We start from the raw sequence: 14,643 nt of genomic DNA, 5'->3' as shown, positions 1-14,643 counted from the left end.
TTTTAACAACAATATATGAAAATAACTACATTTCTGCGTTGGTAGAATGTTGTTGCATTTTCAATCCTATTTGACATGTCGCAAACAGCCATGGAAAATGATGTTGTCTGATTAATTAAATGCCTTTTGAGTCAGCGTAAAATCTGTTCTGCAGGACCCAGAAATTCAAAGATAGTCACACCATTGATATATTCAAAGATCAAAACAGGGATATTGCTTTTAAATGAGCTGTCTTGCTAATTGCTCAATCATGCCTCATCGAACCAACTTGGTAGATTACCACAGTTGTATGCTTGAAACTCTAAAAATTAAAGAGAAAAACTCTTCAAGATTTGACATTGTCTGCAATTAATGTGATAAATAATCTCCTTAGTATACATTATCAATTTGAGTGAGCTGTCAAGGATTTTCTGATTGCATTAAGACAAAGCTGATTTCTTCTTTGAAAAAAGAATAAGTGATTATATGATGCTGTCACTTGTATTGTGGAGGTGTGTGTTTTGTGTATTGAAAAAAAAGGATATATTGGTAAGTCAAAAGTTGAGAAACTAAGTTGGTAATTAATCAGTAAAGGAACAGATTGGTTGGATGAAGCAGCCTATTCTGCCTGTAAGTTTTCCTTTGCCTCAAAATGTTAACAATGTAGAAAATAGGGAGAGAGATTGACGAGGACTAGAAAATGGGTCCGTCTGTTTTCTTGTAGAGAAAATTGTACCTGTTGTCTTTAGGATGAGCAAGAGAGGGACAAAAGAAAATGGAAAATGTGGGGATTGGGATATTAAGACAGTCCGTTTGCCCAGAGCTTAATGGTAAATTTAATTTAAAAATAGAATAGTGAACTAAAATATATTCATGCTCTATTTTAGGAAATGTGTTTAGTCCATTGCAATCAAGTGGCCACCTGAAATCCACAACTCCCCCTCCTCCTCCAACCAAAAGTGTTAGCCTGTCTAGAAAGCATTCTATGGATCTTAATCAAGTGAACATCCTCTCACCACCAGCAATGTCTCCAGTGGGTTCTTCACAAAGTGAGTGGAATAACTAGCAACATATTTGTGACTAGTTCTCCGTTTAGTGGTGTATATACACATCAAGAAGCTAAATTGCTTAGTATGGCTTTTCCCTAAGAATGCCTTCTCTAATGTTGAATTTGTGCCACACTTAAATGTATTATTTAATTAAGTTTGATGTATATAATTGTATAATACCTCATTTTGTATGTCTGTGTACTCAAAATAGTCAAAGTAAAAATAAATGAGTGTTGTGGTTGATAGATTGAACCTTTTATAAGCATTGATGTACAATGAATGTATAAAAGAGTTGGTGATAAAACATAGTGATAATTTCAATGAATTGGAATTTACATGCTTGAGGTTACCTAATTCTGTAAGACAAGCAAAATTACTTAAAGAAGCACATCATATATTAGCCTCGTAAGTGGTAAAATGGCATTAGAAATTTGAACTGGAATTATTTAATATAACCATAGATGCTATCAACAGCTTGCATTTATATAGCGCCTTGAGGAAATTCTTGCAAGGTGCTTCAGAGGACTGCTTTCAAACAAAATTTCACACTAATCCACAACAGGAGCTATAACAGGTGACCTGAAGCTTGGTCAAAGAAGAATTTTTAAAGCAGCATCTTAAAAGAGGAAAGAGAGGCATCTACATTTAAACAAGGAACTTCAGGGTTTGAAAACATAAGAGCTGGAATGACCTTTGAGATTGCTCTGCTGTTCAATGTGCTCATGTCTGATCTGACTGTGGCTTTAACTCCACTTTTCTGTCCTTCCCCCTTCGTACTCCCCCGCGATAACCTTGCAAATGGATCCTTGCCAGAGAATGCACTCGGAAGCAACAAAACAGATGTTTTCCTTGATAACGATACATGACGGATCAGTACCTCTTTACCTACTGAATGTCCTAACTGACTCTCTTCAGCATACTAAAAACAATTAACCTAGCATATACTCTCAGTTTTTAATCATCTGTTTATCTTGAACAGCGTCGCCAACCAATAATAACCTCAAAAGTCTGTGTCTAAAACAGCTCCAAATTTATTAACAAGCCCAATTCCTGCTGCTGTCTGCCATATAGAATTACAAAGATTAACAAACTTCTGAGAGAAGAAATTCTTCTAAATGTCTGTTTTAAACTGAGCCCTTAATTCTGGAACCCCATGAGGGGAAACATTCTCTCTGTGTATACTAAGTCAAACCCCTGCTTTAATTAGATCACCACTCATTCCACTGAACTCCCATGAGTATAGGCTTAGTCTGTTCAACCTTCCCTCACAAAACGAAGTCTGCATCTCGCACATCAACTTAGTAAATCCTGTCGGAACCAAGCCTCCAATGCAATTATATCCCTCCTTAATTAAGGAGAACAGACTTTCTGCAGTACTCTGCTCTAGTGTCTTGAAGAGTTGTAGTAAGACTTCCGTAATTAAATTCATTCTCCCTCCCTTTACTTGCTGTCATGCTAACTTTTTATGGTTCACATACAAGGACACAGGATATATATGTCCCCATGTCCTACTACATTCAGCCGTCCCTTACCATTTAATTCTTTTGGACAATGTCGTATTAATCTTTATTCTCCATCTGTTAATTTTTTTTAGCCAACTCAATCTACCTGTATCCCTTTACAGATTCTTAGAGTCCCCCTCACAATTTGCTTTCCCAACTTGCTTGTAATCTAAGCACTTAGGCTGCAAAATAATTGGTTCTTTCAACCAAGTGGTTAATACAGTTAGAAAATAGTTGAGGCTTCAACGTTAATATTTGTGGTATTCCATTAGTTCCAGTTTGAAACCTGAAAATATACCCAACTATCCAAAACACCTGGTTTCCTATTAAATAGCCAATTATATATCCAGCCTAATAGACTATGGTCAAAGCCATGAGGCCTAGGCACCTGAAGGCACAGACACCAGTGGTAAAAATGGTGAAAATCAGGAATGTATAGGATGTCAGAATTGGATGAGCCCAATGATCTCGGAGGATTGTAGAGCACAAGGAGGTTACAAAGATGGCGAGGATTAGGACCTGGAGATGTGAAATAATGATGACAACTTTAGAAATTGTCTTTTGCCAGATTAAGACCTGATGCCCATAAACAAGCATGGTGGTGACAGAGGAACAGAACTTGGTACTTGAATTAGTTGGCGGTAATTTTGGTTGCAGAGTAGATGATTTTTTTTTCCATCTCACAACTGCACTTAATGAAATTGGATGAAAACTACAAAACAGGTCAGATGAGTGATGTCTATTTTTAGATGACATGTTAAACACAGTTCCCATCTGCCTGATCTGGTGGTTTGAGTGAACGTTAAAGGTTCTGTACCACTGTTTGAAGGAAGACACTTTTACTCGATGAGCACCAGCTAATGACGGACATAGCTTTTTGGGGAATATTGCTGGCACAGAATGGCTTTGTTGTTAACATAGCAATCACTGCACTTCAAAAGGTATTTCACTGTATACAGTGCTTTGCAGTGTTTAGACATGAAAAGAACTATATAAGTATCTAGTGATATATTTCAATATAAATATTTTGTAGCAATTATTTTTATTCGTTACAACATTTCTGCTTCAATGACTCTTAAGTCACTGTACTGTCTCACAATTGTAATAACTGTATCAAACTACTTTATAATACACCTAGACAATTTTAACTAAAAATATTTAAAACTGCAGAATAACTAATACTGAAGAGCACTTTGGTGAAAATATAGGTTAGACGTGTGGAAAGAATTTGTTTCTTCAGTAATTTTTCAAACAATTTATGGTGCACACACAATGCACATTTTTAAACCATTAAAGACGTTGTATCTGCATTTATGTAAATGCATGTTAGTTTGCTGTTATCCAGTGTGTGTATGTACACCCATAGAGATGCTGAGTCATGCTTCATGAGCCAAGATAAAGCCAAGTGCATGTTCTTCCACAATACAATTTATTTTTCACCTTTGGATGTACCAGTAGGGTATATGCAGAAAACTGTTCAAATCATCTGTAGAGTAGAGCAAAACCTGCAGCTTTGTGGAATTAGTGTGAATAGATTTATATGTAGCTATATTCAAATTGAAAACAGTATTATCATAAGTATTCAGTGGTTGAATCTTCTAAAATATTTAAGAATAATTGATTCATCTTCCTTTATACAGTGAATCTTCTCCTGCCAGACTATTGACCAGCATCATTCTGCTCAAATCTAACCCTTTACTGTCTTAAATCTTGTACAATACCAAGCCTCAATTTACAAAGCAAGCCTCAGATATTGGTCAAGCAAGTAAACCTAACAGTAAAAAGAGATTTTAGAAATAGTAGAGGATCAAATTAATTTTAACATTAATTAATTTTACACCTACATATGAGTGGGTTTCAAAGAGGAAATGGTTAGCAGGACATCTGAACCAGACAGTCACATGAGTTTGCCAACTGCTTTAGGAGAATTCCAGACAAACCATCTTAAACTTTTGTAAATGTACATTTTATGGTATAACTATGCAGCTCAAAGGATTTATGGAAATTACTTGCTAAGAATTTGTAAGATATAACTAAAAGTTATAATTGCAGTTACAACCCACGTAATCATATACCAAGCAATATACAGGGCATGTTGAAGTTGAACCTGCAAATTTAAAAGCAGACTAAAGTTAAATAAAGGTGGATATCTTTTTAATAGTAATTTCCTTTCTAAAATTTTATGTACAAATCTAATCTCAAAGAGTAGTTAGTGAAAATATATCAATACAGTTTATAGCTTGTAGTTCTTATGTTAACACCATATCACTAAAGATTTTTCATATTTTTCGAAATGACATCATAACTTACTCTGCAATTTGTATCTTGGTTTATTTTGCAATATTTAATTTATGTCTGACTTGTACCATTTTCGTTACATAAAATGTGATATAAACAGAATAAAAACCATTGGATGCAATGTATACATACCCTGCTTGTTACATTAACTGTAACGTATTCTTCTACTTAAGTTCTCATCTGACCATAGATGGGTTCAAGCTAGCGTGTGCTTTGGGATGTCCACTGGTCATGAAAGACGCTATATAAATGCAAGTCTTTTCACTTTTAAAAATTATTCAGTTTGAGATTTGTGGAATATAAAAACTAGGATCGGGAATAGGCCATTCGACCATTTGAACCTGCTGCACTGCTCAATATGATCTTCTATTTGTCTTTATGCCTTATAGAGATCTTTGTCTTAGATATCTTCTTTGTGGCTAAATTCTTTGTGTGGACACGAAAGCCATGGCTTGATAAAGTTGATATTTGATATGCAGATTTGGACAAGCTAAGAATTTGGTTTAGTGTTACAAGCACACGGAAAATAGTCTTTTAAGTTTGACCAGCCCACGAGAGGAAAATTCCTATACTGCAACTAGACACACAAACTCGATGAAATCATGACTGATGAAGAAACAGGGCTTGAGTTGAGTAATAGTTAGAAGCATTAGCTATGAAATAAATAGAGGGCACATAAATAGTGTAGAAATAGGTAGTTTGGGAAAATGTGAAACAAAATGAGGGGATGGAGATTCTAAAAATTTAGAATTATTTGAAGCAGATTTGAAAATGAACAACGTGACTGAAGTATGAAATCACTGGAATCCATGTTTGAACCAGAAGATTAGTGAGCATGTAGGGAAAAAAAATGGTCTCAAGTTTTATTGGAGCTGTGTGCATGAGACCTGTGGAGGACTTAAAGGAGTGAAACAATTACAAGATGAGTAACAAGTGAAGCAAAATCAAAGTGCAGAATTCAGTTTGAAAATAAAACATATAAACTGGATTATATTTTGAGAGAAAATTACATTAATTTTACATATTTGTCAATTATTATTTTTTAAATTTTTCTTCTGAAATTGCATTCCTGGATACAGTACGTCAAAGCAACCACCTAAGCGTGTAAAAAAGTGAATTCATTGTTTTTGAGCCTAAACCTAATGACTTAATATAAGGTAGCATGCATCAGTTCCTTGAGACTGTGCATCTTTTTTAAACAAATGGCTTATAACTTTAGAGTTTGTGAGATTTTTTATTCCATTACTTGTTTCAAACACTCCTGCATAGCTTGTGAAAATATAGAACAAATTACTGACTCTTTGCAAAAGCCACTAAGAAATATTTCCTACTTTGTTAAATGTGAAGGACATTTATAGAGTTCCCATTGAACTTATTTGAACACTAAACTTAAGATAGTGTGTGTTCTGTTTCACTTAGCATAATTTACGTGGTACATTCAAATTTCTATTCAGACTTCTTATTTATGGACTCTCAAACTGTCCTCCGGTTGTTTTTTTAAAATAGAGCTTTACGAGTAATTCTGTGATTCAAGTTAAAATTTGACCGCTTAGTTCTTATGCTTCAAAGATAACCTTGTTGGGAGAGTCTAAAAACACGACAAGTGCAACTGTTATTAAAGGTGCTTCCTTATCCTTGGTAGAAGCTAACTTCAAACTTAAAGTATATTAATTTGTTTTTCGGTCTCTAAAAATTTTCAATAGTTGCAATACAACAACTTGTTTCCTTTGCATGCATGACAACTGCCACATATGTATCACCAACATTACTGCACTTAGAACTGAGTAAAAGACTAATTCACCTCTGTACTGCATTCCATGTATGGCTAAAATATGATATTAAACTATTTAATTGTGTAATGTCACATGTTATGTATTAAATATTTAACTATTTTGATATATATAGGCAAAGGTTTAAAGTTGCAGCTACTGAATTATATCTGATCTTTTCCAATAACTATTTAGGCAGTGGAACACATCTTCAAAGGCTAGCTTTCCTACTTATATACTACAGCTGCAGTGTTAAACTATTATATCATTCAAACTAAATGGGTGGAAAGTGACTTGATTTCTCATTTACAGATGACCATGAAATCTACAAACAGTAGTACATACAATTGCAAGTCACTATTACTGTTTGTCTGAGTGAACTTGTTTCCCCTTCGCATTAACGTTAAATGTTTCTTTTTGCTCAGTTTTACAGAAAACCTCTACATCGGTTTTAAAGTAATAACCTAGCACTTTTTGTTTTCTTAATGAGCAGGATCTGGGACTCCCAAGCCATCTACCCCCACACCAACCAACACCCCTTCATCAACTCCACACCCTTCTGATGTGCAAACCCCAGCATCTACAGCCACCCCCTCAGCTACCCCATCTACACAAGAATCAGGCCTCAATCCGCAGACCCTTTTAACCCCTTTTGCCCAACAGCAGATGGCCCTCAGTCAAGCTTTGCCAGTAATGACCATTCCTCTTTCCACTATGGTAACTTCCATTACAACAGGGAGTTCATCCTCCCAGGTGATGACAAACCCAGCGAGTCTGAACTTCATCAATGTAGTGGGCTCAGTTTGGTAAGAATATTTATACATCTTTTAACCCTGTTAAAACATTTTAATTGTTGTATTAATCATATAAGGCCAAAGTGTATTTTTACTTTTATTCAATGTTGTTTACTTTTGCTGTTGCTGACTCTGATAACAACATGTTCTGGCACTGCATTCAACATCTTTCATGTAGCACAGAAGCAAATCCATCAAATTATGGGGTGAAATAATATCACTTGATGCCATTATGGCAGCAAATTTCACCTTTCTCTTTGCTGCTGTACCTTTGTAGCATTTATAGTGGTTCTGCGTGATGAGTTTTAATTTTTTTCCACAAGCTTGTTTATTCCAGTTGTTTTGTTTGTCAAAGAGATTTTGTGACTTCAGAAACATAAGGAAAGATTTAACTTTCCAAGTGTAAGAAAGAGCTCATGGAGGTACAAGTAACATATTAACATGGATTGACGATTGTCAATGGACAGAAAGCAGAGTATAATTAATAGGGCATTTTCAAGGCAGTTAGCAGTAATTACTAGAGTGCTGCAAGGATCTATGCTGACGGTCAGCTGTTTACAGTCTATTTTAATGATTTTGGTGAAAAGATGGAGATTATTGTATCCCAAACCAGCTGATTATATAAAGCTAGATGGTTATGAAAGCTATGAAGGGGACACAAAGTGACAGTAAAAGACAAATGGGTGAGAAACAGGTTGACAGATGGAGTATAATGTGGAAAACCGACAGGCGTATTAATTTGGTAAGAATAGAAAAGCAAAATATTTTTAAAAGACTTGAAACGTAAGTGTCGATGTTGAGAGATACTTGGCTGTATTCGTCCAAGGAACACAACTATGCATGTACAGTAAACAATTAGAAAAGCAAATGGCGTGTTTACCTTTCTTTCAAGGGGACTAGTGTACAAGTGTAAAGAAGACTTGCTATCATTTCACAGGCTTTGTTGAGACCACACGTGGAGTATTGTGCATAGTTTTGGTCTCCATACCTAAGAAAGGGTATCCTATCCTCAAGGTAATAAAGCAAAGATCCTACTAGATTAGTTCCTGTGAGGATAGGATTGTGCTTTGATAAGAGACTGCGTAAACCAAGCCTATCTGAGCTGGAGTTTTGTAGAGTGAAAAGTGACCTTATTAAAAAATTCTGAAGAGTTTGACATGACATTGTTCATGAGAGACATTTTCCCCTGGCTGGGGATACAGACTTTGAAAGCTCCCCAACATGTCATAATAGATCTGTGGAGAACAAAATTGAGTTAATATTTCAGGTCTTCAAGAAAATTCAACCAATATTTTCAGTTGCTACCTGACCTGATTGTTTTCCTACACATTCTAATGATTTCAGGTTTTCACTATCCATAGAATATTGTTTTTTGGAGTTATGTTCAGTTTTTTCAACTCTTTCAAATCACTCAGTTACCTCATTCCACACTTTCTTTGAAATTTTGTTTAGCCATGCATCCTACCTATTCTCTTCATCCTATCCACTAACATCTTTCATTCAGTCTTCTTGGCCCTGTTAAGGTTTTCCTCTTAAGCCTATAATTATTTCACGGGCTAAGTTCAAGGATGTTGTTTTACATAGCATTTAATATTTGCAACCAATTTCATACTATAACAAACCGTTGTTTGGATTTAATTTTTAATTATTGTCGAGTGTATTGACAGTTTAGTTTTCTTTCAAGTGCTCAATACAAATAAAAACGTTCTCTTCCTCCAGAGTAGCAGTGTCTTCAGGAAATGATGACTTATCTCAAGAACTTGTAATCAAATATTCAAGTCTTTTCACATCACTCCTCAATCAGCATTCAACTTAACAGATAATTCAAAATAAGTGGTTTCAAATTGTTGCCTCTTGGGTGAGATTCAGGAATGTGAAAAGGATATTGATTATGGAAGGAAATTAAATTGCTTACCTTCTGTAGTTGTCCTCATTACTAAGAAGCATTCTACATAAAATCTCTTTTACCTAGTCCCTTTATCCCTTTAATTGAAAATGAAATTTTCATATTATACTCTATATATCTCCCTTCTCAAAGACAATTATATTTCATATGTTATTCCATGCAGTAAAAGAATGGTGCAATTTTCTATTTATATCTGTGACGTTCTTAAAAGGTGATGATTTCCATTGACAGTATATAAATAAATCTTCAATCAAAGTATGATGACAACCCTACAAAGTGATGGGGTTTTTTTTACAACTCTAACAATATAGTTGCATAAAGTATTAACAAGAAGAAATAGTATCCTTGTATTATCTATTCATGCATTAGAAGAACAAAACTGATCCATCTGTTCTAACTCATTGAAAATCTATTTTAAAGAAAAAGTTGTATACTTGATCAAATACAGTTTGTGCCATTCAGTGTGTTTATCTTTATTCTTTAACCCTTTCTAATTCAAAATTTTTCCAAGTGATCAGCTTTTTGAGTAATTGTATCAGTTAATCTCTTTTCCCCATCCCAATTGATGAATGCTGCTGCTGAGTCAGCATATTAAAATTGCAGAAGTGCCATGAAATTTTATCATCAATGTTAAAACTGGAATTGTCACCAGAAATAAAATATTTTGAGTACATTTTGTCTTGAAGGGAAAGGAGACCAAGGAGAAATGTTTCCAGTATTGAGTAGAACCCTCTGTTTATGTGTGTATTATACATCTTTAACTTATTTTAAGTACTTACCCTTTGAATCATATTAATAAATAATTTTCTTGTCAGAGACCTAACATTTTAACCTCTGTTCTCACCCAGAACTGATCTAATAGTGTAGAATAAGAATAGAGCTAATTTCACTTAAATAAATGATTATGCATTGAACAAACTTGAATATCAATCTAAAAACACTTGAATTTCATAATAATTATTGCCACAACGGTACACATCCAAGTAAAGAGCCAAGATATATCAGGCCTCTCCAACATCACAAATAGTTGCAGAAGTCACTCGACCAAATTCTTAATGGACAAAATTTGTTTGAAAAACAATAACTTATTTCCAGTTACCGTTAATATACGTATAAGTATTTACTTTTTTCTTAGTAATTTAAGTCTATTATTGATACTGGGACACATTTTTTAAAAAATCTAGTAACCATATTAAATAATATGTCACATGTGGCAATGGTTCATGGCTGTTAAAGAATATTATTTGATATTATTAAAGGTCCGTTAACGCTTGGAGTCTGTTTTGAGAATTTTGAAATTACAGTTTCTATCAAAATTGCTGCTGAAATATATGAAAATAAATCCATATTTTGAAGACCTATGTGAAATTTATGGTCATATTTTTGTTGCCTTTCCTGAATGCTTCCACTTGCTTTAAGTTTGAACTGATTTACCAGTAGCCACTTGTACTCCATGTGTGATCTAAGTCATATGTTATTAAATGTTACTTCTTGCTTGATGTGTTATTCTGTGGTTCTAATTGTTCTAACTGCAGATTTCAACATTTTTGCTTGTCCTGGTAACTCCTATCCGATATTGTGATGACCCTTAAAATTGTTGGTCAGCCTTTACATGAGTTCTTTTACTTGATTTATTTACATTAACTTTGTGCCTGATGGGATTTATTTCCTATAACTATATTAGATTTGTAATTTCAACATTCTACAGCTTCACACTAAGTCAGCATGTTTATTTAAACCCATTTATTTACAACTGATGCTGATTAAAAGATGTGACCTAACAGTTACGTTAAATCAGAAATACATGTATAATATGCTTGTTTTTTCTACCAAAATAAAAGAAAAGCATGTGCGTAATATGTTTGTTTCTTCTCCACCCCAATCCCATCCCTAGTGGAGCACAGACGTTGATGAGTGGTTCAAATCCCATGCTGGGGAGTAATGGTGGTGCTATAACTCCTTCAGGCTTAAATCTGAGCAGCATTCTACCACCAGCTGGACTGGTGCCAAGCTCACTGCCAGCTGCCATGCAATCTGCAGCTCAAGCAGGTTAGTACTAAGTGAGGCACCTGGTCAGTGAGGTTCTTCACATATTATAAACCATTACTCTTTATCTTGTATGGTCTTTGCTGTCAGTATACCTGCACTTTGGGAAGATCCCTCTCAACATTGGTTAGAATTGTGTGAAGTCCAGAACTTTTCTTTTCAACTTGGATATGGAAAAGAAAAGATAAACTACTTATCACAGTCACAGAAATGTTACAGCTCTGAAGAAGATCATCCAAACCATTGTCTTCTCTAAAGACAGTTTCATTTTATTTTCTGTAATTTCAATTGTGGACTGAAATGGAAGAACAATTATAAAGAACCAAGGATTGTGGAATTGCTGCACTTTGCAAATAAGTTAATTAATGTTTGTGTTTTATTTTTGCTTTGATCAAGTAGTGGGGGAAGCTGTGTGTAAATGGGCTTGCACCAGGGGATATATACTGGGTTAGATTTAACCAGCAACACAAGGTGATTAGGGTTGTGCATTTGTAGCAGTTGTGGATGCCAAAGATAATGAGCCTGATGTCAATTTCAGATTGGTTCCTGGGGAGCTGAACAACTTGTGTGGACAAGTTGGACCCCTGGATGGGCAGTACTAAATAAAAACGGAAAGAACTATGGATGCTGTAAATCAGGACCAAAAAAACAGAAGTTGCTGGAAAAGCTCGGCAGATCTGGCAGCATCTGTGGAGAAAAAAAATCAGAGTTAAAGTTTCAGGTCCAGTGATCTTTCCTCAGAACGTTAACCCTGATTTTTTTTCTCAGATGCTGCCAGACCTGCTGAGCTTTTCCAGCAACTTCTGTTTTTGCTGAGGATGGGCAGGTTGTGTGTTTCCACACTGAAGTATTTTTACCTGAAGCCAAAAAAAAGCCAATTATTTTCCACCCACAATTTTCTGTAAGCTGTTGCCTTTAATCAGCAAGTTAAGACACTTTACACTTACGTACTAATCACCCTGTGCTTCCTGCGAAGAAGTGAAGGAGTCTGGAGAAAAAAGGTTGAAGAACCAAAGATCCTGGCAAACTAAAGGATCATCTCAGCAAGCCTTGTGAAATGGTGCGATTGAGCTGTGGTTCCCAGTTGTTTCCCTTCATTCATAAAACCCCCGTTTTTCTGTTTGTGCGCATGTACGTGCCTGAATTTTAGAACGGGTTAGAGTTCTAACTAGCAGAGCCATTCATTGATAGCTCGTAGCTGTTTACTTCGGGTCAGAATTTACTTATTTACAATTAATGGTGATTACTTTCAAGTACAGTTTTCTGTTAACTTGGTTCCATTGCACAGGTATATTAGGGATGTTGCATGCTTTGATTATATTGTTTACAGGAGCAATGGGCTTTCAGAACCAGCAAACTTTCCCAGTTGAATCATAACACTGCTGCCATTTCTCTGAATAAGCATTTCACTGAGTTTCATTCTCTTGCCTGCTCCCTGTAGCTCTGCACATGATTCATTTTCAGAAAGCAGTCTGATTCCCTTTTGAGTGATTTGATTGAATCTGCCTCCACCACACACTCAAGTGAACGCTCAATGAAGAAACTTTCTGTCTTGTTGCTTTTGCTATTTTTTCACCAGTTACTTTAAATCTGTATTCTCTCATTCTTGATGCTTTCATGAATGGCTGCGGTTTCTCCTTGTCTATTCTGTCCAATCTAATATCCCCTCAAGCTTCACATTTCCAAAGAAAATAATCCCAATTTTTCAAATCCATTTTTGTAACCTTTTGTTATTATTTCAAAGATGTGCGTGCCACTCACTGGCCAGCATTTGTTGCTGATACCTGATTGCTTGAGAACGGATTGGCTCTCTTGGCCTTTTCGCACGAAAGTTAACAGTCAACTTTGCTATAGAGAGAGTGTAGTGAAGGTGTGCAAGTTGATTCCTCATGTGGCGAGACTGGCATATGAAGAGAGATTCAGTTAGTTAGAATTGTATTCATTTGAATTTAGAAGAATGAAGGGGGATCTCATAAATGCCTATAAAACTCTAACAGGGCGATACAGTTTGGGTGCAGGAAGGATGTTCCCAATGGAGAGGGTGTCCAGAACCAGGGGTAATAGCTTAAGGGATAAACATTTATAGCACTGAGCTGGGGAGAAGTTTCTTCGCCCAGAGAGTGGTGAGTCTGTGGAACTCTCTACCAGAGTTGAGGCCGGAATATTGTGTTTTCAAGGAAGGAGTTAGTAGCCCTTCTCACTCAAAGGATCAGGTGATGTTAGGGGGTGAGGGAGAAGAGTTGGATTATGGTATTGAGTTTGCCAATCAGCCGTGATCATGTTGAATGGTCTACTGCTGGTCCTATTCTCTATGTTTTTGTGTTATGACATTGCCGTGGGCCTGGAATCCTATTGTAAAGTAAATAGATTTCCTTCCCTAAAATACATTAGTGAACCAGATGTAATTTTATAATAGTCAACAGTGCTTATATCCCTTCATTCATAGGATGTGGGCCCTGCTGGCTGGGCCAGCATTTTTTGTTCATCCCTAACTGCCCTTGAGAAGGTTGTGTGAACTACCTTCTTGAATCACTGTAGGCCATTTAGTTTAGGGACACTCTCAATGCTGCATGATCACTCTTAGGCTATATTATAATTCCAGATTGCATTGAATTTGAGCTTCTTCACTTGCCATGGTGGAATTCAGAACCATGTTCCCAGAAAATTATCCAGATGCTCTGGATTATTCAGCCATTGACATTACCACTACATCACCATATGCGTCATTTTTGTGAGTCTTTTCTGCACTATATCAAGCACCTTCATAACTGCCATAAAGCCCAGCAAACTGGTCTCAATATTCCAGCTGAGGCTGAACTAGTGTCTTTTACAGGTTCAACATAAACTCCTTATCTTGCATTTTGTGCCCTAATTAATAAAGCTTATTATACTGTATGCTTTATTAACAGCATCCTCAACCTTTCCTGTGACATTCAATGATTTATGCACAAATATGCCCAGCTCACTCTGGTCATGATAAATCTATAGGTTTGCATTCTTTATTTCGTATTGTCTTTCCACATTCTTACTACAAAAATTAAGTACATTTTTCTGCATTGAACCTCATCTGCCACTTATCTTTACATTCTCTCAATTTGCCCATGTACTTTTGAAGCTCTTCGCAATCCTCCCACAGTTTATAATTTTCCAAGTTTCATATCATCCAAAAACTTTGCAGTTGTGCCCTGTAAACTAAGATCTCAGTCATTAATATATTATTGGGAAGAGCAAGGAACCCAGCCCACACCTGGGGAATCCCACCTCAAACCTTTCTCCAGTATGTAACACATCTGTTAATCA

The 14,643-nt window shown here is 35.8% G+C and overlaps 1 protein-coding gene across 12 annotated transcripts in view; it reads left to right on the top strand.

Moving 5' to 3' along the window:
- supt20 (SPT20 homolog, SAGA complex component) overlaps positions 1–14,643 on the top strand; it is a 60,577-nt gene that overhangs the window by 25,224 nt on the left and 20,710 nt on the right. For all 12 annotated transcript variants that reach the window (XR_007247714.1, XM_048532395.2, XM_048532405.2 and 9 more), the window contains 3 exons: positions 867–1,028; positions 7,091–7,403; positions 11,192–11,346. Coding sequence is in view for 11 of the 12 variants with exons in the window: in XM_048532395.2 (XP_048388352.1) it covers positions 867–1,028; positions 7,091–7,403; positions 11,192–11,346 (630 nt within the window). In the remaining variant the exon portion in view is untranslated. The remainder of the gene's footprint in view (positions 1–866; positions 1,029–7,090; positions 7,404–11,191; positions 11,347–14,643) is intronic.

This window comes from Stegostoma tigrinum, chromosome 6, assembly GCF_030684315.1.
Source record: "Stegostoma tigrinum isolate sSteTig4 chromosome 6, sSteTig4.hap1, whole genome shotgun sequence".
NCBI classification, from domain to species: Eukaryota; Metazoa; Chordata; class Chondrichthyes; order Orectolobiformes; family Stegostomatidae; genus Stegostoma; species Stegostoma tigrinum.
The sequence above is the reverse complement of the archived record's forward strand: the minus strand, read 5'-3'. Positions and strand labels throughout refer to the sequence as shown.